Raw genomic sequence first — 27741 nt, forward strand, 5'->3', positions numbered from 1 at the left:
GGGAGTGGGGGGGGAGTGTGGGGGCAGTGGGGGGAGTGGGGGGGAGGGGGGAGAGGGGGGCAGTGGGGGGCAGTGGGGGGAGAGGGGGGCAGTGGGGGGGCAGTGGGGGAGTGAGAGGGGTGGGGGCAGTGGGGGGCAGTGGGGGCAGTGGGGGGAGTAGTGAGAGTGGGGGGGCAGTGGGGGGCAGTGGGGGCAGTGGGGAGAGGGGGGAGTAGGGGGAGTGGGTGAGGGGAGGGAGAGGGGGGGAACCCCCACTAAAACCAGAGAAAACCCCGAGAAATGGACAATAACGAAGTGACAATAAAACCTTTTATTGACAGTGGACACTGTGACCCTCTGAGGCCGCACTCGCGCACTTCCGCGTTACGGCGCCGTCCGGAGTGAAACACGAGCCCCGACACAAAGGTTCCGCCCCATCTCCACTGACTGACTGACTGCTGTTGGATGTTACTCCCCCACACACTCCCCCCCACATTCCCCCACTCCCCCCCACACACTCTCCCTCACTCCCCCACACACTCTCCCCCACTCCCCCCTCCCCACACTCACCCACACCCCCACACACACTCCCCCACACACTCCCCCCCACTCCCCCCCACACACACTCCCCACACACTCCCCCCCACACACTCCCCACTCCCCCCCACACTCCCCCCCACACACTCCCCACTCCCCCCACACACTCCCACTCCCCCCCACACACACTCCCCCACACACTCCCCTCACTCCCCCCCCCACTCCCCCCACACACACTCCCCCACACACTCCCTCACTCCCCCCCCACTCCCCCCCCCCACACACTCCCCCACACACTCCCCTCACTCCCCCACTCCCCACACACTCTCCCCACTCCCCCACACACACTCTCCCCACACACACTCCCCACTCCCCCCCCCCAATGCTCGGGTCCCGACCCAACTGTCCAGCGCTTTGGGACGTCCTCCCAACGTGAAAGGCGCTCTATAAATGCCATCATGTTGTTGTTGTTGTTGTTGTTGTTGAAGGAAATCTGTTCCTATTGTACTGTAATATAATACTTGCCTTTGGCGAAGCAACGAGTGTAGTGACTTTGTGGGCAAACGCAACAGAGAATTGGGTGTTATCTGCACACATGTAGAATACAGCTTAGAGTCACAGTAAAGCTCCTCTACACTGTGTGTCCACACTCCCAGGTCAGGGTTAGAGACACAGTAAAGCTCCTCTACACTGTGTGTCCACACTCCCAGGTCAGGGTTAGAGACACAGTAACGCTCCTCTACACTGTGTGTCCACACTCCCAGGTCAGGGTTAGAGACACAGTAAAGCTCCTCTACACTGTGTGTCCACACTCCCAGGTCAGGGTTAGAGACACAGTAACGCTCCCTCTACACTGTGTGTCCACACTCCCAGGTCAGGGTTAGAGACACAGTAAAGCTCCTCTACACTGTGTGTCCACACTCCCAGGTCAGGGTTACAGACACAGTAACGCTCCTCTACACTGTGTGTCCACACTCCCAGGTCAGGGTTAGAGACACAGTAAAGCTCCTCTACACTGTGCGTCCACACTCCCAGGTCAGGGTTAGAGACACAGTAACACTCCCTCTACACTGTGCGTCCACACTCCCAGGTCAGGGTTAGAGACACAGTAACGCTCCTCTACACTGTGTGTCCACACTCCCAGGTCAGGGACAGTTTGGGTGAGAGACAGAATATTCAGTGGGAGATTATGATATCGGCAGTTTTTTTCAAGGTTACTCGTCTGTTGAGTTTTTAACCTGAATGTTTTGACTCCCAGCCCATAATTAATATTTTTTAAGCTACCAAAATAGGTTTAATTTGTGGCTATTTCTGCTGCAGGAACAAGCAATGAGAATAAATAAATAGTCAAAGAGTAAAGCGGTTCTACATTTTCCTTTGTTTATTTTGAAACTTTTGTTTGTTGTTCTGTGATCTGGTACAGCACATAGTTTGTCCCTCTCGGTCTGACTTAGTGTTATATAACGGGAGACTGACCAGGAACGACAGGAATAGATTCCGTGTGGAAACCCCTGGCATCTGAACTGCTACTCACTGTTTTCTGGGGTGAAGCTTTCGGTGTTTAGTTTTTGTCCTGTAGCTCAATGGTTAGACCCTCGCCTCGCCAGCGAGAGGACCCGGGTTTGCTTCCCGGCCGGGCAGGGCGAAACCTTAGGCAAGTTTCCTTGCTCCACACGCCTCGTTTTATCTCACATTTAGTAGGAACCCGGTTATTAGTCGATTGGCTGATCGCTTTTCCGGAGGGTAATAATCCCTCAAAAGTAATAATAATAATTTGGTCACTCAATCCACGGCTGTTTGTGGGGACGCTGCCGCGTTTCGCCCACAAAATGCACAGTCACTCCACTTTGCAGTATATTCCGTGAAACGCTTTGAGACGTCTGAATGACATGATAAGGCGCTGCATCAAATGCAAGGATTATTATAGCACTTTTTCATTAACATAGCGCCAGCCAATGGAAGACACCTTTTTGCCCACTTCTCACCCAGTTCGTCATCCAGCACTGCATTCATTATGTTCAGGCTCCACTACACCAACTCCCTGCTCACCAGACTTCACAACTCTTTCCTTCCACGCGCTGCAGATTATTCAGAACTCTGCAGCTCACATGTCCTCTCCCACATCAGGCTCTGTGAGCCTATCACCCCCACCCTCGCCCGGCTTCGCTGGCTTCCCATCCCCTCGAGGATCAAGTTCCAGATTCTCGTCCTCACTTTCGAAGCCCTCCACGGCCTTGTTCCTCCCTGACCCTGTGACTTGCTAACTCCATACCAACTCGCCCTCTCCCTCCGCTCCGCAGGCTCCGGCCTGCTCCACGTCCCCCGCCCAGCCCTGCCCGCCCCACCATTAGGGGTCGGGCCTTCAACCTCTCTGCCCTCACCCTTTGGAACTCCATCCCACAGCCCCTTCGCCTCCTTCAAGGCCCATCACAAGACCCTCCTCTTCGAACATGCCTTCGGTCACCCTCCTACCCCCACCCTCCCTGCCCTCCATCCCCTCCTGATCTCAACCCCCACTCGGGTCCAAATCCCTTGACTGTCCAGCGCCTTGGGACATCCTCCTGACTGTGTTGTGTGTCTGTGCAAGAATTATTATTACTATTATTATTTGCTGTACGTGCCTGTAATTGAGCAGAGACCCCACCTTGTTAATGCCGTCCTCTTGCCTTGCGCTCGCAGATCGTTTGGAGACGGAGATCTTTGACGAAGGCAAGTTCAAGGAGCGGTTTCTGGCTGAGGTAAGAAGCTGGGATGCGTTCGTGAGTGTGTGTGAGTGTGTGCGTGTGGTTTAAGGTCTAAGCTCAGATGTCCAGCCACCTCGCTTCCACTTTCATGTGGCTTCTTGTTCTCGTTGTGTTGTGTGTCTGTGGGAACGATGTGTAACTGACACAGAAATCCTCTACTCACTCGGTTCAGGAAACCATCTCAAACTCCTACCTTCAGCCCACCACCCACCCACCCACCCACCCACCCACCATGTGTTACAGCAGGAAGGAGGGATGGGGGGGAATAGCCAGGGTTTTAGCTGCTCAGACTCTGCACCCCTGAACGACTGAGGGTGTGAGTGCAGAAGTGAAGAGAAATGCTTTGATTGACACCAAACGTGACCTGAAGGTGAGTGAGCGAGCGAGTGAGCGCATTAACATCATGTCGCACAGTGTCACTGCGTGCAAGGCAAGCTCCCGGCCATGGCAGCTGTGTGGCCAGGGTGGGTGGGTGGGTTGTGTGTGGGGGGCGGGGGGGGGGAAATGGGTGGACAGTAACACTGGCATAAGTCTGATCTGTATAAATTGCATCATTTCCTAAGTCCTACGTCGCCCTAATCCTGGTGAATTTCATATTATTTATAAGTGTGACGTAACTCGTACTTTGCATTGAATCGTACCCGGTGTCTGGTCTCAACTGATGAGTCATAGTTGAGGATTATCGTACACAGTGACACACAGTCACTGTTTCTCTCAGTGTAACCCAGTGTCAAGTCATTCTGAGTCGCTTGCACTGATGTAAGTGTGTGGGAGCCGACCTGTGTACTGACAGTGTAAGGTTGCTGGGACGCTGCCCTGTATGAGGGGTGCTATACAAAGCAAGTTGTTGATGTATCAGGGGTGGGGGAACGGGACACTGAATCTGTGAGGATGGGAGGGGGATGTCTTGTTTATATGAGACGTTAAACCTCACTCCCCGTCTGCCTGTTCGGGTGGCTGTCAAAGATCCCGCGGCACTATTCCAAAAGAGAAGGGAATTTCTCTCTCTCTCTCTCTCTCTCTCTCTCACCCCCTTTCTCTCCCGGTGTCCTGGCCAACAACGCCCCCAAATAATTGTTCACTCAATCCCCGGCTGTTTGTGGGGACACTGCTGTGCACAATTGGCTGACGGGTTTTGCCCACAAAATTTTCAGTCAATCCACTTTACAGTGTATCCTGTGAAGCGCTTGGAGACATCTCGAAGACGTGATGAGGCGCCGGATCAAATGCCAGGATTATTATTATTTTACCTTCCCCCTCCCCGCTTTCATGCCGAAAAATGCAAACCCATCTCCCATTGGGCGCTGCACAAGAAAATGTTTCCATGTTGGACTTGGAACTCCTGAAATAGGAGAGGTAAAAAGTGGGGAAAAAACTAAACTAAACTGGGAATTGGGAAAGATTCCATGTGTTGATCTGATGATTTACTTTTCCATCTGTTTTGTTTAACACTTCACCCTTCAGTAAATCCAAGGCACATTTGATAAAACACTGATTTATGAAACACTGATGTAAAAACAGATTAGCTGTGAAAGTCCACACTGAGCCAACTACCCTCTGAGAGGGAAGATTGCGGGAGGACTCTTCTCTGGGGTTGTATCGTGAGGCTCTGGGGCGGGGTTGGGGGTGGGTTTTGGGGTGTTGGGTTGGGGGTGAGCATCCTCTGGGTTAGAGGAGAGAATCCCATTATCACGTCGTTGAGACATCTCAAAGCGCTTCACAGAATATATTGTGAAGTGAACTGACTGTGTATTTTGTGGGCGAAACGCGGCAGCCGATCGCGGACAGCAGCGTCCCCGCAAACAGCCGTGGATTGAGTGACCGAATTATTATTTATTTTGGAGGGATCATTGCCCCGGAAAGTGACTTAACAGCTGGGTTCTACTTACTGTGAGGCAAACAGTAGCGTGTGTCTGGAGTAAAGAAATTTACCTAAGGTTTCGCCCCGACCCGCCCGGGATTCGAACCCGGGTCCTCTCGCTTGCGAGGCGAGAGTCTAACCGCTACACGGCAGGATTCCAGGTCTTTTCCGGCTCCAGACATGTCCGCGTGAGGAAGCGTTGTGAGGAAAGGGGAATCCTGTGGGAAGAGCGAGGAGACGGGGAACGTTTGATGATGTCGGTCAGTGTTCAGACGGTGAAGGTTCCAGCATCCACGGGGCAAGACGGGGACAGGGATCAGGGCAGAGGGTTCCTGCGGGCGAGTGAAGCTTCCTCTGGCGCTGCGGTCCCACGGTGTGATTTGATGGCAAAGCTACGCTACTGGGTGCCGGGCGGGCGCTGGGTTGGATGGGACCGCGGAGGCGGTGCAGTGCGAGGGAGGAGCGGAGCCGCGGCGGTTGCGGTCTGAACGGGACAGGTCAGCGAAGTGTCCCGTCCCTGAAACCTCAGCGCTCGGTGTGGCAGTGCCCGCTGTCGGCCGTTAGAGGGCACTAGAGCATCGACACGACTCGCTGCCTTGCGTTGCAGTGATGGGGAAGCCATGAGAGAGAGAGAGACTGCGTCGCTCCCTCCCAACCTTCGCTGAGATCCAACCCAACCTCGCCTCCTCCTACCCCATCTTGAGGTCACCGCCCGACGGCCTCGCTCCGGCCACCGTCAAGTTGCTGTTGCCGTCTTGTTTTGCCGACAGCAGTTTAGGAAACAAATCCCGGGCGCGCGGTGTACGGTTTGCGAAGCCAGGCAGGGTATCGACCGCGGGGGGGGATTATTATATTGCCGTCGACCCAAATCCGATTCCCTCTTACGCCGTCGCCGCGATCTTTTACCTTCAGCCACCGCTTGCGGCAGAGCAGTCTGCGCGTTTGCGACGCGTTTGTAAAATAATTTTCAAACCTCCTTATTAACTCTCCCTGTGACGCTCCCACACCCATAGCCCCCTGTGACCGATTCGCCGAACCCACAGCAATCATCCTCCATATTAATAATTATAATAATCCTCACGTTTGATACAGCGCCTCCTCACGTCTGCGAGAAGTCCTCAAAGCGCTTCACAGCATATACTGTAAAGTGCAGTGACTGTGTATTTTGTGGGTGAGACACGGCAGCCAATTGCGCACAGCGGCGTCCCCACAAACAGTCGTGGGTTGAGTGACCAAATTGTTTTTTGAAGGGATTATTACCCCCGGAAAGTGATCCGCTAATCGACTTAACAACCGGGTTCCTACTTACTGCTCTGTAAACAGAGACGTGTGGAGTAAGGAAACTTGCCTGGGGTTTCGCTCTGCCCGGGAAGCGAACCCAGGTCCTTCCATTTCCCAAGCGAGTGCTCTAACCACTACACTAGGGAACATTTTAACAGTATTATTAGCCAACTTTTTATTTGTTAATAATAGCAGAAGGGAAAGGCAACAGAGGGAATCATTAACTCTGGAAAGCGCAGTAACAAAATTAAACAGGAAAAATAAACACAGCCATAAAAACACAGCCAGTGCTGCAGATTCTCACATCCAGTGGGGGAGCGAGCCCCAGCACAGACACCATGGGGAGAGAGAGAGAGCAGGGAATGGGGTTAGAGTAGAGAGCTCCAGTGGGGGAGCGAGCCCCAGCACAGACACCATGGGGGGAGAGAGAGAGAGAGAGAGAGAGCAGGGAATGGGGTTAGAGTAGAGAGCTCCAGTGGGGGAGCGAGACCCAGCACAGACACCATGGGGGAGAGAGAGAGAGAGAGAGAGAGAGAGAGGAGGGAATGGGGTTAGAGTAGAGAGCCCAGTGGGGAGCGAGCCCCAGCACACCGATGGGGGAGAGAGAGAGAGAGAGAGGAGGGAATGGGGTTAGAGTAGAGAGCTCCAGTGGTGGAGCGAGCCCCAGCACAGACACCATGGGGAGCGAGAGAGCAGGGGATGGGGTTAGAGTAACAGAGGTTAGAGACAAACAGCACAACCTTGATGGGCTGAATGTCCTCTTGTGAGTGTATATGTTGAGTATCAAGGGATCCGGGGCAAAGGTGGGTAATTGGAGTTGAGCTGGTAGACTAATAGACTGGCAGAACTGGCTCAAGGGGCTGAATGGCCTCCTCCTGTTCCTATGTACACAGGGTCGAGGCGAGGTGAGGGGCATTTTTTTTGTGACACATTTTCGGTGACTGTTTTTTCTTTCATTGGTCGCAAAGCGAGGGTTTGACAAACAGGACAGGGGAGGGTCGAAGGTCGGCCTGGGCTGTGACTGTAGGATGTACCGGCAAAATAAGCAATACTCAATAGGAAGAGAAATAAACAGAGCCGTTGGGAATGCTGGGCCTGATGGAGGGGACTCGGGAGCTCAGGCCCGGAAGTTTGGGATTGGGTTTGTTAGCATTAAACTCCCTGACGTCAGCTTTGCCCAGAAACTGGTGTCCAAACTCATTGTTTGGCGTTCCCTGGAGGGGATGAGCTGGAAATGATTCAAAGGTTTTCGATACCAGCTGGGCGACACACACAGATTCCTGAGCACTTTCTACAGCCACCTCAGTGAAAGGGTTTCTCTCTCTCTATTTCTCTCTCTCTTCTCGCTCTCTCCCCCCCCCCCCCCCCCCCCCCCCCCCCCCCCCCCCCCCCCCCCCCCCCCCCCCCCCCCACACCACTCGTTACCGGCAGGGTCTGTTTTATGTACAAATCATTGCTATTTTAATCTTTTTTTAATCTTAATTCGTTAACTATGATAAACATAATAACGATCCTGGCTCTTCACGTCTTCGAGACGTCTCAAGGCGCTTCACAGGATGTACTGTAAATTGAATTGACTGTGTATTTTGTGGGCGAAATGGATGAAATAAGCAATCCTCTGTTCACCAGCAGTAAGTAGGAACCCAGTTGTTAGTCGGTTAGCGATTGCTTTCCCGGGGGAAATGATCCCCTCACAAAAACTCGGTCACTCAATCCACGACACCTGGGACACTGCTGTGCGCCATTGGCTGCCGCGTTTCGACCACAACAGTCACTACGCTTCACGGTATATCCAGTGAAGCGCTTTGAGACGTCTCGAGGAGGCGATAAGGCGCTGTATCAAAAGCGAGGATTATTACTGTGACTCTTTTTTGTAAATATATATTGTTTATTTTAAAATAAAAAAAAAAAGCCTCCCATTTCTAAACGCCTCCCACACGGATTCGAGACAAGTTGGCTTCAACTTTTGTTATCAATTTTGTGTGATTTTTTTTTTCCGGGTTTGTTGGATTTCCTCCCATCCGCTCCGAATGCGTCAGACCACAGTTGTGCATATTACGTCCAGTTTTGGGCACCCGTTCCCCTCCTCTCCCCCACCTCCTCCCTTCCCCCCCGTTATGGAAAAGACGTTACATCCATACAGAGGGTGTGGTGGAGGGTAACGTGGATGACACCCAAGGATGAGCGGTTGTAGCTTTGTGGAGAGACTTGAAACGTTATACGGTGTTTTCTACGGGGCAGTGAAGGTTTAGTTAGGTAGGTCGGTGGGGAGGATTTTCCCACAAAATGCACAGTCACTGCACTTCAGAATATGCTGTGAAGTGCCTTTGAGACGTCGCAATGACATGATGAGGCGCTGTGTCAAATGCAAGGATTATTATTATTATTATCAGCACCTCTTTCCTGGACCATGTCCCCCTTTCTTTGCTCTAAGATAAACTAAGATTTACTAAGATTTGCTCCCACCTCATGACCTGTACATTGTTTTACAGTAATAGCTTGTGGAATTATCACGACAAAATAGCCCCCCTCCCTCCCTCCCTCCCTCCCTCCCTCCCTCCCTCCCTCCCTCCCTGTGTTCAGTGTCTCAGGAGGAGATGATTCAAGAGGATTCAGCGACAAATAACTGTTGTTTTGAGCGAGGTTCCCGAGTTGTAATCTTCTCGATTCTGTGCTTCTCTCCCTCCCTCGTCAGAAACCATTGAAATGATGTATTGCGTAGAACTGCACTCAAAGCCGTAATAGAGAGCGAGCGAGCGAGCGACAAACACATTTACCCTCTATTTACCCTGACCGCATTGCCTGCTGGCCTCTCGCACTGGGTCCTGAGCTTTAGTTAAAATACAAAGACTCCTGGCCTGCAGGGGATGGTCAGAGGAATTTGCCCCGTTGAATGTTAGGTAACCCGCTGAGCGGCGCTTGTCCCTGTACAGTTCCCTCCTGACATAGAGCAGGCTGGAGCCCGCTGAGCGGAGGGAGTGGACGGGTCAGTATGGAGTTAGCAGGTCACAGAGCTCGTGAGGAGCAAGGCCACGGAGGGCTTTGAAAGCCGGGACAAGGGGTTTGGGGAGCCAGTGGAGCCGGTGAGGGTGTGGGGGTTGATCCTCTGAGTGAGTTTCAGGATGGAGTATAATAATAATGGTAATAATCCTTGCCTTATCTCATTAATGGCGGAGGATCAAAGCGCTTCACAGGATTTTCCTGAGAAGTGTAGCAACTGCATTTGTCAGCGAACATAGTCTGCAGTGTTCCACTGCCCTGCGAAGCAACTTAGAGAGTTAAAGTATTTTGCGACGTTTTCATCGTGGTGAGGTGCTGTGTGCCACTGGGAGCCTGAGACGCAATGAATCAAAGGGCTGCCTTGCTCCCTCAACCCTCTCCTGTGATCTTGTAAAATCCGCACAGTTGCTCCACGCAACAACGTGGAAATTCACCAAAATAACCCATGAGAAAACAAATCCAGCCGGAATGAGAGCTGTAATTGTGAGGTGGCGTTAGGGGCAGATATTTTGGGAGCCTGAGCGGTGGGTTAATAGGCATAGGGAGCCCGTCCGTCACTGTGCACAGGGAACGTTCCTGTTTGAGGGTTTTCCCTGCGGGATCAATGTGTCAATGAGTCTCAAGTGCAGAATGGACAGATTATTCCTATTATGCGCCGTGTGTAAACCATGTGTAAACGCAGGTACAAGAATGGCCTTAATTGTGCAGTTAACCCGGGCAAAGGTAAGAATTGCTTATTATTAATAATAATAATAATAATCCTCGCATTAGACACAGTGCCTTATCACATCGTCGAAACGTCTCAAAGCGCATCACAGGATACACTGATTGTATTTTTTTTGTGGGCGAAACGCAGCAGCCAATTGCGCACAGCAGCGTCCCATAAACAATTGCAGATTGAGCGACCAAATTATTATTTTTTTTGGAAGGATTATTACCCCTAGAAAGCAATCAGCCAATCGACTAACAACCGGGTTCCTACTGACTGCTGATAAACACAGGCGAAAGGCGCTGTGTACGTGTTAATTGGTATTTATGTATCAGATCTCAAAGGGATCCGTAGCCCACGATGACCCCCCGCCCCTCCCCAGCCCCACCACCCCAAAGATATTCCACCCCAGAACTCTCTCTCTCTCTTCCTCCCTCCCCCAAGAGGTTGTGGATTATGGCTGGATCCATTCATATGTTTGTTGGGTCAGGGGATCAAGGGATACGGGGCCAAAGGCAGGTAACTGGAGTTGAAGTACAGATCAGCCGTGATCAGGTACCGAATGGTGGAACAGGCTCGAGGGGCTGAATGGCTTCCCCCAGTCCCTAGGTGCCTCGCTTGGTCTGCAAGTGAGCGAGCGAACGAATGAGCTCTCTATCTCTGTCCCTCCACACAGAGTCAGAATGCCTCCCAAAACGGAATAAACGCTTCACACCAAACCACATTCACTCCGGCAAACCCGGGATTGAGTCACAAAACCTTCTAACCCCCAAAACCAGCAATGTGTCAGCGGTGAGAGAGCATCTTTATTTAGATGTTTCTCTCTCTCCCTTCCCAGGGCTGTCTCCTCTGCTCAGTAAACAAGTGTGTGACCAGGGAGAGACATCACAAACCGTATAGTTTGCGTCCAGTGGTCTGGTCTGGGAGGGAGGGGAGGTGGGAGGGGGAAAAGGAATAAAAATAAACATGAAAATCCAAACAGAAGCCTATTATCTTTTATTATTTTGGAAAAAAATTATAGGCACATAGGAACAGGAGGGGGCCATTCAGCCCCTCGAGCCTGTTCTGCCGTTCTATAAGATCATGGCTGATCTGTACCTCAGATCAACTCCTAACACGGGGATAGGTTCCATTTTAATAGTAAGAATCCTTGCATTTCATTCAGCGGCTTATCACGTCGTTGAAACATCTCAAAGCGCTTTCGACAGAATACACTGTGAAGGAGAGAGTGACTGTGTGTTTTGTGGACTGTATATTTCGACAGAGTGATAGCTTCCATTTGATTCACTGACCTACACCCCACCACCCCTCCCACCCACCCCCAGGGGAAAATCAACCTCACTGGGAATTGTATAAATTTAGACAAATGACAGGGAATCTCTCTCTCCCAGGAGGGCAGGCGGGCAGTGTTTGTGAGCAATATTGGAAGCGAGGAGTTGGCACGTCCTGTCCCCAATTTCAGGAGGAATCAGACAGTATTATGAGTAATCTATAAACTAAATGTTTGGAGAAGTCTCGAGGGCGGTACACCACATCTCAGTGCCCTGTCTCGCTGTTCACCATGTTTTGTGTGACTTGCCTCCTCTGTTAGTTCTGGGGTCACCAAGCAAGCACTCAGCTCTATTATACATAATAATAATAATAAACCTCGCATTTGATATTTGATATCTTATCACGTCGTCGAGACGTCTCAAAGCGCTTCACAATATATTGTAAAGTGTTGTGGATGTGTGTTTTGTGGGCGAAACACGGCAGCCGATTGCGCACAGCAGCGTCCCCACAAACAGCCGTGGATTGAGTAACCAAATTATTATTATTTATTGAAGGGATTATTACTCGCAGAAAGCAATCCGCTAATTGACTAACAGCCGGGTTCCTACTTACTGCCGGGTAAACAGAGGCGTGTGTGTGGAGTAAGGAAACTTGACCAAGGTTTTGTCCAATATTGCTCCGGCTCCAATCTCGCCCATGTTTTCTTTGCACGAACCTTTCTCTGATACACACGTCAATACACTTTACAGTCTTTACAACTTTCGTAAGGAATTGTGTCGAGGTGATGAGTGAGAGACACTAAAGCCAACAATGCACCACTATGTATTTTTAAAAAATTCTGCCGAAATGATTATAATAATAATCCTCGCGTTTGACACAGCGCCTTATCACATCGTTGACACGTCTCAAAGCGCTTCACAGAGGATACTGTAAAGTGAATCAACCGTGCGTTTTTGTGGGCGAAACGCGGCAGCCAACGGCGCCCAGCAGCGTCCCGCAAACGGTCGTGGATGGAGCGACCACAATTATTATTATTATTTTGTAATTCTTAAGAAAAATAACTTTTGTGGAAACTGCTGAACCTGGTTTACCCGGGAACACGTGATTAGGAGGAGGGGAGGGCATTTCAAGCTCGTGTGAATTCCACCCGACTAAATAAACCACCGTTTATTGTATTGTCTTGAGTTTCGCTCGGCTGTATATTTATAGTATCAAAAATAGCATTTGCCGGAGATTCTGGAAGAAAAATACACTGTTACCTAATTGGAAATATCTGGGTATAACAGAGTAATAATAATAATAATAATAATAATCCTTGCATTTGATACAGCGCTTTATCACATCGTTGAGAGGCGTCTCAAAGTGCTTCACAGGATGCACTGTAAAGTGTCGTGACTGTTTATTTTGTGGGCGAAACGCAGCAGCTAATTGCGCACGGCAGTGTCCCAAAAACAGGCACATTCTTTTTTCAGTGGGTTCCTACTTACTGCTGGTGAACAGAGGCGCGCGCGCGCGCGTGTGTGTGTGCGTGTGTGTGTGTGGAATGAGGAAACTTGCCCACTGTTTCGCCCTGACCCGCCCGGGAATCGAACCCGGGTCCTCTCGCTTGCGAGGCGAGCGCGCTAACCGCTACGCTGCACATCTATCTCCACAGTGGGCTGAAGGGCTTTCTTTATTTGAACCTGCCTTGCGATGCCTGTTAGCTCTGGGCTGAAGGATGACACGGGGTGATGGGCTGCCTCTGCTGGCAATGCGCTCCACATGAGCCACTGTGGATGACTACAGTGTGGTTTCCGTGTGTTGATGTGACAAACTCACTAACAACCATTTACTTGGCGACCACAAGGTCATGGTTAGGCTACTCGGTTTGCAAAACTCGGGGAACCCTCTAACCAGCCGACCACGTTGCCTTAACCAGCCTTTAATGTCAGTATTACTGACCGGGTCTGTTTGAACAGTCAGGCCCTGATCAACAGATGACCTGTCTGGGGGGAGTGAGATGAATGGACATGACTTGAGACACAGTCAGTCATCCCCAGGCACCTTATTGACACTCCAGCCTGCCAGATGAACACACTCACACAAACTCGCGCACACACACTGTCCAGCTCAGTGTTTCCTGCTGGCCAACCCCAACACGGTTAGTGACAGCGTCAGGAATCACTTCGCAAATACAAATATTATTTTTTTAAAAGACGTAAGAAAGAACCGGGGAGAGGAGGGGAGGGGAGAGGAGAGCAGAGAGGGAGGCACAGGGAATATCTAAAGGAAGTTGACATGAATCATAATTATTTTAAAATGTTTGACTGATTTACTTTTTTAAAACGCAGCTCTGTTCAAACCGGATGAAGAAATTCTTAATCATGTCCTTTTAATACATGTCAATGGCTTTCAAAGGAAAGCACAACACCAGAGAGCTGCAAATTCCTCATGGTCTTATTAGGCTCAAGACAGTTTCCTTGAAACGTTTTGATCGGACAGGACTGCGGATCTTAACATCAGCCTTAATTTTGAAGCCATGATTCCGCACTTCCAAATAACGCCTGGATTTAAGATTTTTCTCAAATTCTGCACATCCTTAAGTTTTAAGATAAGGCTTTCAAGTTGGGAGTCCCTGTAGCTCAGTGGTTATCGCGCTCGCCTCGCAAGCGAGAGGACCCGGGTTCGATTCCCAGGCAGGGCAACGCCTCGGGCAAGTTCTCTCACTCCACACACACAAACACACACACGCCTCTGTTTTTGCGGCAGTAACTAGGATCCCGGTTGTTAATTGACTGGTGGATTGCTTTGCGGGGATGATAATCTCTCCCTCAAAAAAAATGCGGTCGCTCGATCCACGACTGTTTGTAGGGACACTGCTGTGTTCTGCCCCCAAATGCAGTCAATCTACTTTACAGTATATCCTGTGAAGCGATCTGAGACGTCTCAACGACATAAGGCGCTGTATCAAATGCAAGGATTATCATTATATAAATATATATATATCCCTGTGTGTGTGTGTGTGTGTGTGTGTGCAAGCAACGCTATGTATGTGTGAATATATGTGTATGTGCGCACGTCTTTATATAATATACGTGAGCAATATACGTGAGCATATTATATAGACATGTACACACATATATTCACACAGTGTGTGAGCGCGTGTGTGTGTCAGGCAGCTCCTATGTTCTATTTGCACAGCAAACCTGAGGTTGTGTTTAAATTTAGCTGCTTAATGACGGCTCTGAGGAAACAGTCGCTCCTGAAACTCGTTCTAATTGCGACATAAATCTTTTCTTATGATTTCCTACACAGACCAGACTGGAAGTCGGAGGTTGGCTTGGGTTGAGGATTAGGGGGAGAGAGCGAGAGAGAGAGTCCTTGAATTTCCAGTGTAGCTTCTGTTCGGATGGTGGAAGAGCCATGTGTTTAGCTACCAGTTTGGCTCGTGATTTATAATTATAATAATCCTTGCAGTTGATACAGCGCCTCATCACGTCATTGAGACATCTCAAAGCGCTCCACAGAATAAACTGTAAGTGTAGTAACTGTATTTTGTGGGCGAAAGGCGGCAGCCACTTGCGCACAGCAGCGTCCCACAAACAGTCGTGGATTGAGTGACCGTATTACCATCATTTGTTTATTTTTGAAGGGATTATTACTGCCCGAAAAGCGATCCGCCAATCGACTAACATCCAGGTTCCTACTTACTGCTGGTAAACAGAAATGTGTGGAGTAAGGAAACTTGCCTAGGGGTTCGCTCTGACCCGCTCGGGAATCTAATCCAGGTCCTCTCGCTTGCGAGGCGAGCTCTCTAACTAACCACTACACTACAGAACTCCACGCCTAATATACAGAGGTCCAGTTGTAGCCTTCTTCTGTGTTTGGGGCACAAAATGGACCTTAGAACAAAGCTGCTGCTGGTCTCTGGGCAAGTCTCCGATCCTCTCCTCTGCCCAGGGAGAGAGAAACCGAGGGGTGTGGATGATAATCACTCAAAGGCACTTCATGAACACGGTGAGGGCAGGAGTGAAGCCGAGAGAGAAAGACCTTGTGCTTGTCAAACCTCAGGAAGTTCCTGTGCTCAGAGCCAATCCCCACACAGAAGTAGGCATTCTTGAGGTCCGCCAATCTTCTGGGCACGCTGCCCGAAACAAGCATTCGGAGGCAGGGCGACCATTTTAACGCAGGTTTTTTTTTTACACCGAGACATTTGCTGAGCAGGCCTGGGTCCAGGAGCGAGGCAGAATTCCCCCAGACATCTCAGAGACCGCAAAGTAATCAGGAGCAAAAGCCCTGCCTTTCATGTCCTGCTGGAGCCTTCCTTCATGTGTCACCAGACAGGAATAAGCTACTCACTGTGGCTGCCAAGGTCAGGGCGGTGTGAGGCAGCGAGAGCCAGACCCCAGAGGGGAATCCTGAGTTTAAACATTTAGACTTGTCCCTAAAGCATTTGGAAGCATTATCGAACCTTCACCCCTCAACCCACCCCCTCACACCCCCTCACCACACCCGCACCCCACCCTCACACCCCCTCACCCCCCCCCCCCCCCGTCACCCCACCCTCTCAGTCAATTCACCAAAACCTCTTCACTTGGATATTTAATAATAATAATCCTTGCATATGATCTAGTACCTGATCACGTTCGTTGAGGGACGTCTCAAAGCGCATTGCAGCACTACACTACAGAGTGTAGTGACTGTGCGTTCTGTGGGCAAAAACGGGAGCCGGTGAACGACGCGATAAAAGGCGCTGTAACAAATATAAAGATGATTGTTTTTACACGGGTCACACAGTAGCATTGTGTGGAGATGGCAGGACTCCAAGTCCTGTGTCCCCCCCCCCCGCCCGTTACCCCCCCCCCCGCGCCCCCCGCCCTCCGCTCCTGCCCTCTGCTCATTGTTATGTCTGATTGTGCGATCCCAACGTTCTACGTTCCTCAGATTAGCCGGAGCTCTGCACCCCGAGCTTCAAGGTTTTCTCGGTTTTTTTACATAACCTCGCTCGTTGAGGAATGTTGGACCGACACAATGGAACAGATAGCTTCTTCACCCCCCGCCCCCCCCCCAACCTCACTCCCCCCCTCTCCATCCCCCAGCCACCTGAGTGTCTGCGAGCCTCGCTTCGTCCATAAACACACACGCAAAACGCACAGGGCCAGAGAGCGAGTGCTTAAAGGGACACTGCCTACTTCACTCAGCCTTCAGTGTCCGCCCTCTCTCTCTCTGCTTTCGAATCAGTCCCGTGTCGACCTTTCGTGCCCACAAAATACGCAGCCAATCCACGTCACGGTAAATCCTGTCAGGCGCTCTGGGACGCTGCCCTGGGTGGGGAGCGCCCCCGTAAATACAAGTTGTTGTTGTTTTCCACCGTGTCATCAAATCACCTTCTTGTGGAGTAAGTGTAGTGGTCAGAGCACTCGCCTCACAGGCCAGAGGACCCGGGTTCGATTCCTGGGCAGAGCGAAACCTGAGGCAAGTTTCCTTACTCCGCGCGCACTGGTCTGTGTTTACCAGCGGTGAGTAGGAACCTGGTTGTTAGTCGATTGGAGGATCACTTTCCAGGAGTAAAAATCTCTTGAGAAAAAAAGGTGACTGATTGATAATAATTTGGTCACTCAATCCACGACTGTTTGTGGGGACGCTGCTGCGCGCAATTGGCTGCCGTGTTTTGCCCACAGAATACACAGCCCCTACACTTTACGGCGTATCCTGTGAAGCGCTTTGAGACGTCTCGACGACCTGATCAGGCGCTGTATCAAATGCGAGGATTATTATGATTATTAATATTACTATTATGGAATGATGATTCCAATGGCTGTGCTCGGGGTTGTAACAAAGGCCACATTCCAGAGAGCCAGGCATCGCTCCCACCCCCCCTCCCTTTGATTAAGACAGCGGAGAAAGAGAGCGAGAGAGCGAGAGAGAGAGAGAGTCTCACCTCTGTTAGCAGTCTGGCTGGCTGTGGGGAGCTGACCTTGGCTCGATGGCAACACACATGGTGTGGTTGCCTTCCTACGCTTGAAACCATGCCCACAAGTGTTTCTCAGACGGCACCCAGTCCACTCCAGCAGCTCGAGGACAGAGGGGATCAGACCTGCACTGTGTCTTGTGTTTATTTGCTCAATTGTGTCTTTCCGATAAACACGGTTTCCTTTACAAACTGACTGCCAGGAAATCACCGCTTGTGAAAATACCCGTCTATTATTAAAAGTTCTGATATAGGGACCGGGCCTTCTCTTTAGATAGACTCTCCACCTTCAATAATAATAATAATAATAATAATAATAATCCTTGTATTTGATACAGCGCCTTATCACGTCTTCGAGACGTCTCAATGCGCTTCACGGGATACACTGTGAAGTGAATTGACAGTGTATTTTGTGGGCGAAACGCGGCAGACGATTGCGCACAGCAGCGTCCCCCACAAACAGCCGTGGATTGAGTGACCAAATTATTATTGTTTCTTTCAAAAGAGACTCGGATAGGTACTTAAAAAGGAATAATTTGCCTGGCTCTGGGGTAAGAGCGGGAGGGGGGGGGGGGGGAGTGTGGGGCTAGTTGGTAGCTCTTTCAAAGGGCTGAATGGCCTCTTTCTGTGCTGTAGGATTCTATGCTTCTATGATCTGATTAGGCAGACGGGAGCTGGGTTTAACATCTCCTTCAAAGGACGGCCACCCCAACAGTGCAGCATTCCCCCAGCACTGCACTGGAGTGTCAGTCAGCCTTACGACAGAGTGAGTTCAAGTCCTGACGTGGGGCTCCAGTGGACAGTGTTGAACATTGAGACACTGACGCTGAAAGCGCTGCATCGAATGCAAGAATTATTATATTTTTATAATATTTTATGGCTTGAGCTTGGCTAACTGGAATCGCATTCACACCCCTCCCTCTCTCCCCCCCCCTCCCTCCCTCCCTCCCTCCAACGTTTCATGTTTGCTTAACATTCCTCCTTTGATCCATATTTGCTTCAAAAAGAATACATTCGCACCTTGGCGTGTTTTGATTTTCACCGGTCCAGACGTCAGGGAAATTTGAACCACACACTTTTCTCTCTCTCTCTCTCTCTCTCTCCCTCTCTCTCTCTTTCTCTCTCTCCCTCCCTCTCTCGCTCTAATGCCTGCTGTGAAACAAAACAGTTTTGTTGCTTCACTCATAACTCATAGCCGAACTTCACTCATAATTCCCATATTGTGTGCGAGGTCTGTGCAGAAGAACTCTCTTCCCTGTGCACTGCCACACTCGCTTGCACATTCGCCGGGTGGGACAAGGTGAAACGTTGGGCAAGTTTCCTCTCTCCACACGCCCTCTGTTTCCCCAGCAGTAAGTAGTCGATTGGCGGATCGCTTTTCCGGGGGTAATAATCCCTTTTAAAAAAAAATAATTTGGTCACTCAATCCACGGCTGTGTGTGTGTGGGGGGGGGACGCTGCTGTGCGCAATTGGCTGCCCACGTTTGGCCCAGAAAATACAGTCACTACACTTTACAGTACAGAGAAGCGCTCTGAGACGCCTCGACGACGTGATCAGGCACTAAATCAAATGCAAGGATTATTATTATATTTAAAAGTATTGTAAGGATCAAACCCCATTTTTTTCCTTCACACACGCACTATATATATACATATATTTATAAAATCAGTAAATATCTGATTGTGTCGTTCGCCTTTCCTCGAGTCAATATTTGCGTAATATTTAATTATAAACTTTAACGAGCAGCTATTTCTAGAGGTCCTTGCTTTGGTCTGTAAAAGAGAGCGTTTATCTGTGGGTGTGTGTGGGGTGGGGGGGTGTGTGTGTGTGTGTGTGTCTCAGTCTCACAGTGAGTCACTGGTGCCAGCAAAGGGCTAACTAACAAACCAGAGCAAAACACAGTGCACACCCACTGTGTCAACTCAGTCCTATTTCAGCCTTTTACAGGGGGCGGTAGGGCTCGAGTCTGCAAACAGACAGGTTTGTGTGTGTGTGACCCCCCCCCCCCACCCTCTCACCCCCTCCCTCCACGTAACTCGGCAGCAAAGCCCAGCCCAGCCCCGCCCGGCCCCCTGATTGATAGCCTCATCAATGACGTCCAAAATAGGGCAGTCAGTCAGTTGCTCAGACTTCTGGCAGTCGCAGCTCGATTTAGACCCAAAGACTTCAGAAAAAAAAAGTGCAGTATTTATTATTCAACATGGCACCTCTACCACCTCCCTCCTTCACCCCCTCCCTCCCTCACCCCCCTCCCTCCCTCCCTCCCTCCCGCTTTCACACACACATATATATTTTTAATTTTAAAAATAATAATTCGGCTTCGCTGCAGATAACCTCATCGAAATCGCTTTTCCGAATTTATTTTTTGTGTGTGTTCAACCAATGACAGCCTGCAATTAACTCCCTTAGGAGGATTAAACGTTCCGTGAGCTCTCTCACCATCTCGTATCGGAGGCCGGTGGAGGAGGGAGGGGAAGAGAGGGCGGGATTAATCCTTATAACAATCCTCGCATTTGATATCACGTCGTTGAGACGTCTCAAAGCGCTTCGCAGGACACACTGTGAAGTATATTTTGTGGGCACAGCAGTGTCCCACTAACGGTCGTGGATCGAGTGACCACATTATTTTTATTGCGAGCCGCTTCGTTACGGGATTTGATGGGATAAATGGGAATTGACTATCTTGACGGTTTGTGGGGGACGCTGCTGTGCGCAATCGTGCTGCCGCGTTTCGCCCACAAAATACACAGTCACTGCAGTTCAGAGTGTATCCTGTGAAGCGCTTTGAGACATCTCGACGACCTGATAAGGTGCTGCGTCAAACGCAAGTTTTTTACGATTATTATTATAATATAAAGGTAAACCTGTATTGGATTTGTACTGAGAACCCCACAACTATGCCACACAGGGGGTGAAGGGAGGAAGCTGAGGGCCTGAGCCACAGCTGAGAGGAGAGGCAATGATTACGGTGGTTTAAGAGGCCTGAACCATCGACCGACCGGTTGCACAGCAGACTGGACCAGGTTTATTTTGGGAAGCTATCAAGCTGGAAAGTGTTAAAAAATCTGCTATTGACTCTGTTGCTGCTGTGTAATTACACCCTCCGCCAAAGTCATCGCTCAGCAACCGTGTTCCCCACCGCAGACCGTGTATTCTATATTTACTCCCGCGAAGCCCTGCTTTGACTCAGTGTATTGTCATGTTGGTTAAACCGTGGTCACAAACCTCCGCCCACGGCTAGCTGCGACGTCCAGCTCTGTTGTCTCGCTTGTTCTTCAACACTGGACTCGGGATGACACTCACCTCCTCTTACTCACAGCTGCTCAACACTGCACCGCCACCTGCTCACCAGTAATAATAATAATAATAATAACAATCCAGCATTTGATAGAGAGCCTTATCACGTCTCAAAGTGCTTCACAGGATATACTGTGAAGTGTAGTGACTGTGTAATTTGTGGGCGAAACGCGGCAGCCAATTGCGCACGTCAGCGTCCCCCACACAAACAGGCGTGTTTTTTGTTTTTGAGTGACCTTTTTTTGGAGGGATTATTACCCCCGGAAAAGCGATCCGCCGATTGACTAACCAGGTTCCTGCTTACTGTGGGTAAACAGAGGCGGGTGTGTGTGTGAGTGTACGGTAAGGAAACTTGCCTGAGGTTTCGCCTTGACCCGTCCGGGAATCGAACCCGGGTCCTCTCGCCTGCGAGGCGGGTGCTGTAACTGTAACTACATTACAGTTGGAGTCCATCTTGTCTATACCCTTTAGAGTGGCTTCAATAGGGAGATCTCAGTGAACGAGGTGTCAGTTGTCCACCGATGATGGTACTCTTGTCTCTGGGGAGGGAGTAAGAAAGGGATCAGGGAGCAGTTGATGTTTTGAGGAAGGACACTCTCTGTGACGTACATGAACCTTTCACTGTTAGTTCTTCGCTTGCTCAAGAACAGCACCTGCTCGGTGACTTGGGGGGGTGGGTGGGGGGGGAGAGGGAGGGAGGGTGGGGTGTGTTTACCCTCAGTGTCCTGGGAGTGGGTGTGTAATGGCTCGTATCTGGAATGCACAGCTGTACAAAGTGCGTTTCAAAGGGCTCGAGATAAATATTTGAAGAATGAAAGAACTTACATTTTTATATGGAACCTCCTGACACGAGCAATGATTGTCCACTGCAGTGACTGTTTTTGTAGGCAAATGTGGCAGCTGATTTTGCCAGCGAGGTTTTGCAAACAGCCATGAGATGACCGACCAATTAATCTAAAATCTTCTTGATCAGGACACTGGGAAAAACTCCCTTCCCTTTTCCCAATAGCCTTTAGAGCTTCTTTAACATCCACCTGGGTTAGGAAGGTCGTAGCAGGAGGAATAGGGTATTTGCCCCCGTCAAGCATCGCACCATCATAATAATAATAATCCTCGCATTTGATACAGGGCCTTATCACGTCGTCGAGACGTCTGAAAGCGCTTCGCAGGATATACGGTAAAGTGTAGTGACTGTGTGTGTTGTGGGTGAAATGTGACAGCCAATTGCGCACAGCATTGTTGTGTGGCAGGAGGTGGGGTGGGGGGTGAGAGTGTGGGGGAGTGCACACAGTCTGTGGTACAGACATTGTTAATTACTGACGATCGCAGCCCAATCCCATCCCTCTCTCTGGGGTTGATGGTCAACCTCCTGAACACACCATTGACTTATTGGGCTACAAAGGGAGTGGTGGGAGATCAAGGAGCCACCACAGGACTACTCTCTAGTTACTCGTGGGGTAATTTCAGCCTTCGGGTCCGTCCTGCTTTGTTCTGCTGTGGAGCGGGGACCGGGGCCTGGAGCTGGCATTAATGAGGGGTTATTTTGATGCGTGTTTTTTTTTATTTTATCTGCTTGAAGTGGATGTATTTTTGAATCGGAGGTTTTGAGAGTTTTTGGGATGTAAGCTGTGCGCTGGGATGAGTTGAGAGCAAACCCTGCGTGGCTTAGCATGTTAGTAAGACCTTCCTCTTCGGCCGCGCCCGCAGTTCACCTCTCCCCCTCTTCCTCCGCCCCGACTTGGTGTCGTGCTTTGCCTCTGTCGTGCGCTCTGGGACGCCCCCCCTGGGTGAGGGGTGCCGTCCGTGTAAGTTGCTAATAATAATAATAATAATAATCCTGGCCTTTGATGCAGAGCCTTATCACGTCTTCGAGACGTCTCACAGCGCTTCGCAGGGTACATAGCTATGGATTTTAACTACTTTTTTTTGAAAAAAAGTAACCGGTTGCCAAAAGTTTTTACATAGAAAAAAAAACTCGGTCTCTGGGCATCGAGTCATTGAAGTCTTCGGAAATTAATGAGAGAGAGAGAGAGAGAGAGCTGTTTGCTTGCAAGCAAATTATTCGGCTCCAAATGAAAGAATGGGCTCCTTCAGTAGTCGAGTGGTCTCACTGTCTGCCCGCGGAGCCACTTTGATGGCATCTCTCTCTCTCTCGCTCTCTCTCTCTTTCTCTCTCGCGCTCTCTCTTTCGCTCTCTCTGAGCCTTGTATGTGTTTGCAGTTGTTGCTGCAATGTTGCAGATATTCTCTTTGTCGCTCTCTGTCTCCGTCCCTCTCTCTGTCTCCGTCCCTCTCTGTCTCTCTTCCTCTCTGTCTCTCTCTCTGTCTCTATCCCTCTCTCGCTGTCTCTGTCCCTCTCTCTGTCTCTGTCCCTCTCTCTGTCTCAGTCCCTCTCTGTGTCTCTCTCTCTGTCCCAGTCCCTCTCTCTGTCGCGCTCTCACTCTGTCTGGATAGATAGATGTTTGTTAGGTCAAGGTATTAAGGGATAGAGGGCCAGGGCAGGTCATTGGACTTGAGGTACAATCGGCCATGATCTTATAGAATGGCGGAACAGGCTCGAGGGGCTGAATGGCCTCCTCCTGTTTCTTTGTTTCTCTCTCTCTCTCTCTCTGTGTCTCTCTTTTCCGTTGGTTTCTCTCTCTGATCCTCTCTTGCGATCTCAAACTGCTGTGTGCAATTGGCTGCCACGTTTCGCCCACAAAATACACAGTCACTCCACTTTACAGTGTATCCTGTGAAGCGCTTTGAGACGTCTGGAAGACGTGATAAGTCATCATATCAAATGCAAGGATTATTATTATTATTATCTCCCTCTCTGATGCCTGCTTTCACTCTCCCTCATTTTCTCTCTCTTCCAAACTCTCACATTCTTGCTTTTCCTGCTTTCCCCCCACTTTCTCGCCCTCTCGTCTTCTCTATCTTGCTTTGATTTTTTAAATCGCTCTTTCTCTGTCATTCTCTCTTGCGTCTCTCTCTCTCTCACACATGTACTTTCTCACTTATGTGCGCTCTCTCTCTCTCTCTCTCACACGCTCTCTATCTCTCACGTGCTTTATCTCTCTCTCACTCGCTTTCTCTCTCTCTCTCTCTCTCTCTCTCATGCACTCTCACTCTTCCTTGTTCTGACTGACTGACACAATATAAACTTGGCTTCTGGTGATCAGCGCTGTACGGTCCCACAGACACAAGGGGATGGATGCTTTGGCCAAAACATTTCCCCAGCATCTCCGGGCTATGTGTATACAAGCACTCCCAAGATTACAGGAAGACTCGCTTGTTTTTCTAAGGAGTAAGATGTTCTTTCTGAATTGTTTTTTCTTGGGACAGTTGATTAGTGCATCAATGGTCACTAGGTGTGTGTGTAAAGGGTGGGGGGGGGGAGGAGAGCGGTGATATTACCCTCACTATAATATTCCTTACATTTGATACAGCCCCTTATCACATCTGTAAGATGTCTCAAAGCGCTTCACAGGATATACTGTCAAGTGAATTGACCGTATATTTTGTGGGTGAAACGTGGCAGGATACGGTATATCCTGTGAAGCGCTTTGAGACGTCCCAACGACATGATAAGGCTTTACATCAAGTGCAAGGATTATTGTTATAATTATTATTATTATTATTATCCTGGCTACAGTGAGGAGGAAGGAGGAACAGTTGGGAGTAGTTGTGTGTATGTGTGTGTGTGGGGGGGGGTGTGTGGGTGGGTGGGGGTGTGCGTAGAGGGGGAGGGAGGGGGAGAGGATTGGAGCGTACATTATACACGGCAGTGTTGAGCTGACTTTGACTCCTGCGCTTCACACGTTTCAAAGCGTCTCCAGGTCTTAAGGGGGGAGTGAGTGAGGTTAGAAAGGTAACAGGAATGCTGTAGGAAAACAGCTGACTTGTGTCATGTTTCATGAGGTGCCGGGCACTGTGTGAAAGCCTCTGTGCTCCGACACGTCAGGAGAAAAGAGAGCGAGAGAGAGAGTTAGAGACCGGAGCAGACCGCTGGAAAATCCCATCGCTTGCATCGAAATAAAAGGAATGATATTAGTCGTGAATTTATAATAAATTTAAATAAATAATGATGATAATTTGGTCACTCAATCCACGACTGTTTGTGGGACGCTGCTGTGCGCAATTAATTGGCTGCCACGTTTCGCCCACAATATACAGTCAATTCACTGTACAGTCTGTTCTGTGAAGCGCTTTGAGACGTCGCGAAGACGTGATGAGGCGCCGTATCAAATGCAAAGATTATTATTGTGTATTATGTATTATTTAAAGGTGAACTGGACGGCCCTCGGTCTTCTTTCGCCTAGGAATGCTTTTTATTATTATTACACCCAGGAAAGCGACCCACCAACCGACTAACAATCGGGTTCCAACTTACTGGAACGTGGAGTCCTGTAGCTCAGTGGTTAGAGCACTCGCTTTGCAAGTGAGAGACCTGAGTTCAATTCCAGGCAGAGGGCGAAACCTCGGGCAAGTTTCCTTACTCCACACAGAGCCTAATAATAATCCTCCAAAACCAAAAGCAATAATAAATTGGTCATTTTCAATCTACGACACTTTGTGGGACATTACTGTGCACAATTGGCTGCCGCGTTTGCCCACAAATATACAGTCAATTCACTTTACAGTGTGTTCTGTGAAGCGCTTTGGGACGTCCTCCCGACGTGAAAAGCGCTATATCAAATGCAAGGATTATTATTATTATTATTATTATTACTGCTGGTAAACAGAGGTGTGGGTGTGTGTGTGTGTGTGATTTCCTCCAGGGAAGCTTTTCTTTAAGGAAATCCTTAGTTGTGGTTTTCTGCCCCTTGTGGGTTCATTATCTCTTCCCTGCCCTTGTAGTCCCTGGGTTTTGGCTCTTGAGACTAACCCTACCACAGTGAACCCTAATCCGTCCTTTGGATTAGACGTTCTGGGGTCACCCCAAGCCTTGGCTCTTGCCAACCTGCGCCTAATACTCTCCGGAATTAGGTAAGTAGGGGGCGTCCCTCCAGGGAGAGAGAGAGAGAGAGAGAGAGAGAGAGCGCATTCCATTCCAACAATCTCTCTCTGGGGTTTCCAGGTGTAGGGGGACACAGGGAATTCTCAGTTGGGTTTGGAGACTCTTAAGCCACGGAGATGGGTTTCCGTGTGTGTCAGACACCCGCTGGGCAGAAGTAAAGGATTATTATTATATCAACACTGAACTACAGCAAGTTGATGCTCAGAAAGAACAACCCGATAAGCATCCGGCAAGCTTTCCTGCTGGTTGTCCGGCTCGGACCACTGACCAGGTTAGGGCTTTGGCTGCCAGGAAGACATCTCAAAACACGTCACAGGAAATGTGATCATGTGGGAGTTTGGCCATCACAGGTGGTGGAGTGTGGAGGTGGGGGGCTTGGGGGTGGGGATGGAGAGAGGAGATGCGGACACCATCACAGACCTGCGAGGGGGTGAGGTGGAGGTCAGTGCCGGCTTTAGATCTTCCTCAGGTTTAATTTGTGTTGATACTGTTCAGGATCTCCCATGTCAGTGATGTCAGATGTTTTATGGGGAGCAGGTGCCTGTATCCCACCGTAACCTTATCTCCCAGCCCCTCATCCCCAGCCCCAACACAGAGGGTCACGTTCAGTGGAGCTCAGTGGTTAAAGCACTCACCTCGCAAGCGAGAGGATCTGGGTGAAAGCTTAGGCAAGTCTCCTTACACCGCACGCCTCTCAGTCAGTAGGAATCCGGTTGTTAATCGATTGGCGGATCGCTTTTCTCGGGGTAATAACCCCTTCAAAAAATGTAAAAAAAATTAATGATAATTTGGTCACTCAATCCACACTCAATCCAAATATTTTTTTTTGCTCACCGCTGCTCTACAGGATTTGATGGGATAAATGGGGAGAAACTACCTCAACTGTTTGCGGGGACTCTGCTGTGCGCAATCGGCTGCCGCGTTTCGCCCACAAAATATGCAGTCAATTCACTTTATAGTTTATTCTGTGCAGCGCTTTGAGGCGTCTCGAAGACGTGACGAGGCGCTGTATCAAATGCAAGGATTATTATTCTCTTCATGGTGTGTGTGCGTGTGCATGCGTGTGTGTGTATGTATGTGTGTGTGTGTGTGTGTGTGTGTGTATGCACAGACTCACCGCAGGTTGAACTCGCAGGTAACCTGACGGCCTAACCCTAATTGGCCACGGGCTTTGATTCATTGAGCAAAGGGAACTGCCATTTGGTGTGGATCAGAGGAGTAAGAAGACACTGGAAATATCCTCTCCTCTCAGGGCAGGAGGTTAATCTGCAGCTTTGACGTGTGTCAAATATCTAGTCTGTTGCAGCTCATTGTAATGTGCTTCTGGATTCCGAACGGGGCAACGTTGAACTGTCTGTTTGAGACGTCTCAAGGCTCTTCACAGGATATACTATAAGTGTAGTGACTGTGTATTTTGTAGATGAAACGCGGCAGCCAGTTGCGCACAGCAGCGTCTCACAAACGGTCGCCGATCGAATGGCCAAATTCGGCTGCTGTTCTCTATAACACACAGACAGTGGGACGGCTGTTCCCTACAGTGTACAGGACAGCGCTATTCTGTGCAATAGAGCGCGGTGAGTGTGTCGAATTCAAACCAAAGCTGATAGTCACTACACCGCGAAGCTTTGGAACTCTCTCCCCCAATCCCTCCTCCTTGCCCCCTCCTTCCCCTCTTTAGGATCACGACTGGAGACCTTCCCCATCAACAGTGTTTACGGTCGCTCCCCCCCAACTCGGTGTTGGGTTCTGCCACTGTTAAGTGCTCTGACACGCTGCCCCACGTAAAGGGTGCTATGTAAATGTTCCCCCCCCACCCCAGCGAGAGGCAACTCTGTGTCTCACAGCTTCCCCCCCCCCACTTTGATGTCCACTATCTAATCAGCCCTGGCCCCTTTGCCATCATTTGCAAGTCGTTTAAAAACAAGGTTTGGCTCTTGCACTTTGATCGGTATCGTTGTTTACTGTGAAAGGCTGTGTTTAATTATTAGTGACTATGGCTCACTGACCATTCTCAGCTCTGGCTTCTCAATGTCAGGTTACTACACCCTCACCCACTGCATCAGGTTCCTAGTGTTCTCTGACCACTGAAAATAATAATAATCCTTTGCA

The 27741-nt window shown here is 49.8% G+C and overlaps 1 protein-coding gene across 1 annotated transcript in view; it reads left to right on the top strand.

Moving 5' to 3' along the window:
• Positions 1-3195: 3195 nt before the first annotated feature.
• nhej1 (nonhomologous end-joining factor 1) overlaps positions 3196-27741 on the top strand; it is a gene marked incomplete at its 5' end in the record, with an annotated part of 38461 nt that continues 13915 nt past the window's right edge. Inside the window, 1 exon segment of the mRNA XM_042336545.1 lies at positions 3196-3254. Within this exon segment, the coding sequence (XP_042192479.1) occupies positions 3196-3254 (59 nt within the window).

The sequence above is a fragment of the Callorhinchus milii genome, unplaced genomic scaffold (assembly GCF_018977255.1).
Source record: "Callorhinchus milii isolate IMCB2004 unplaced genomic scaffold, IMCB_Cmil_1.0 Scaffold6, whole genome shotgun sequence".
Classification (NCBI taxonomy): domain Eukaryota; kingdom Metazoa; phylum Chordata; class Chondrichthyes; order Chimaeriformes; family Callorhinchidae; genus Callorhinchus; species Callorhinchus milii.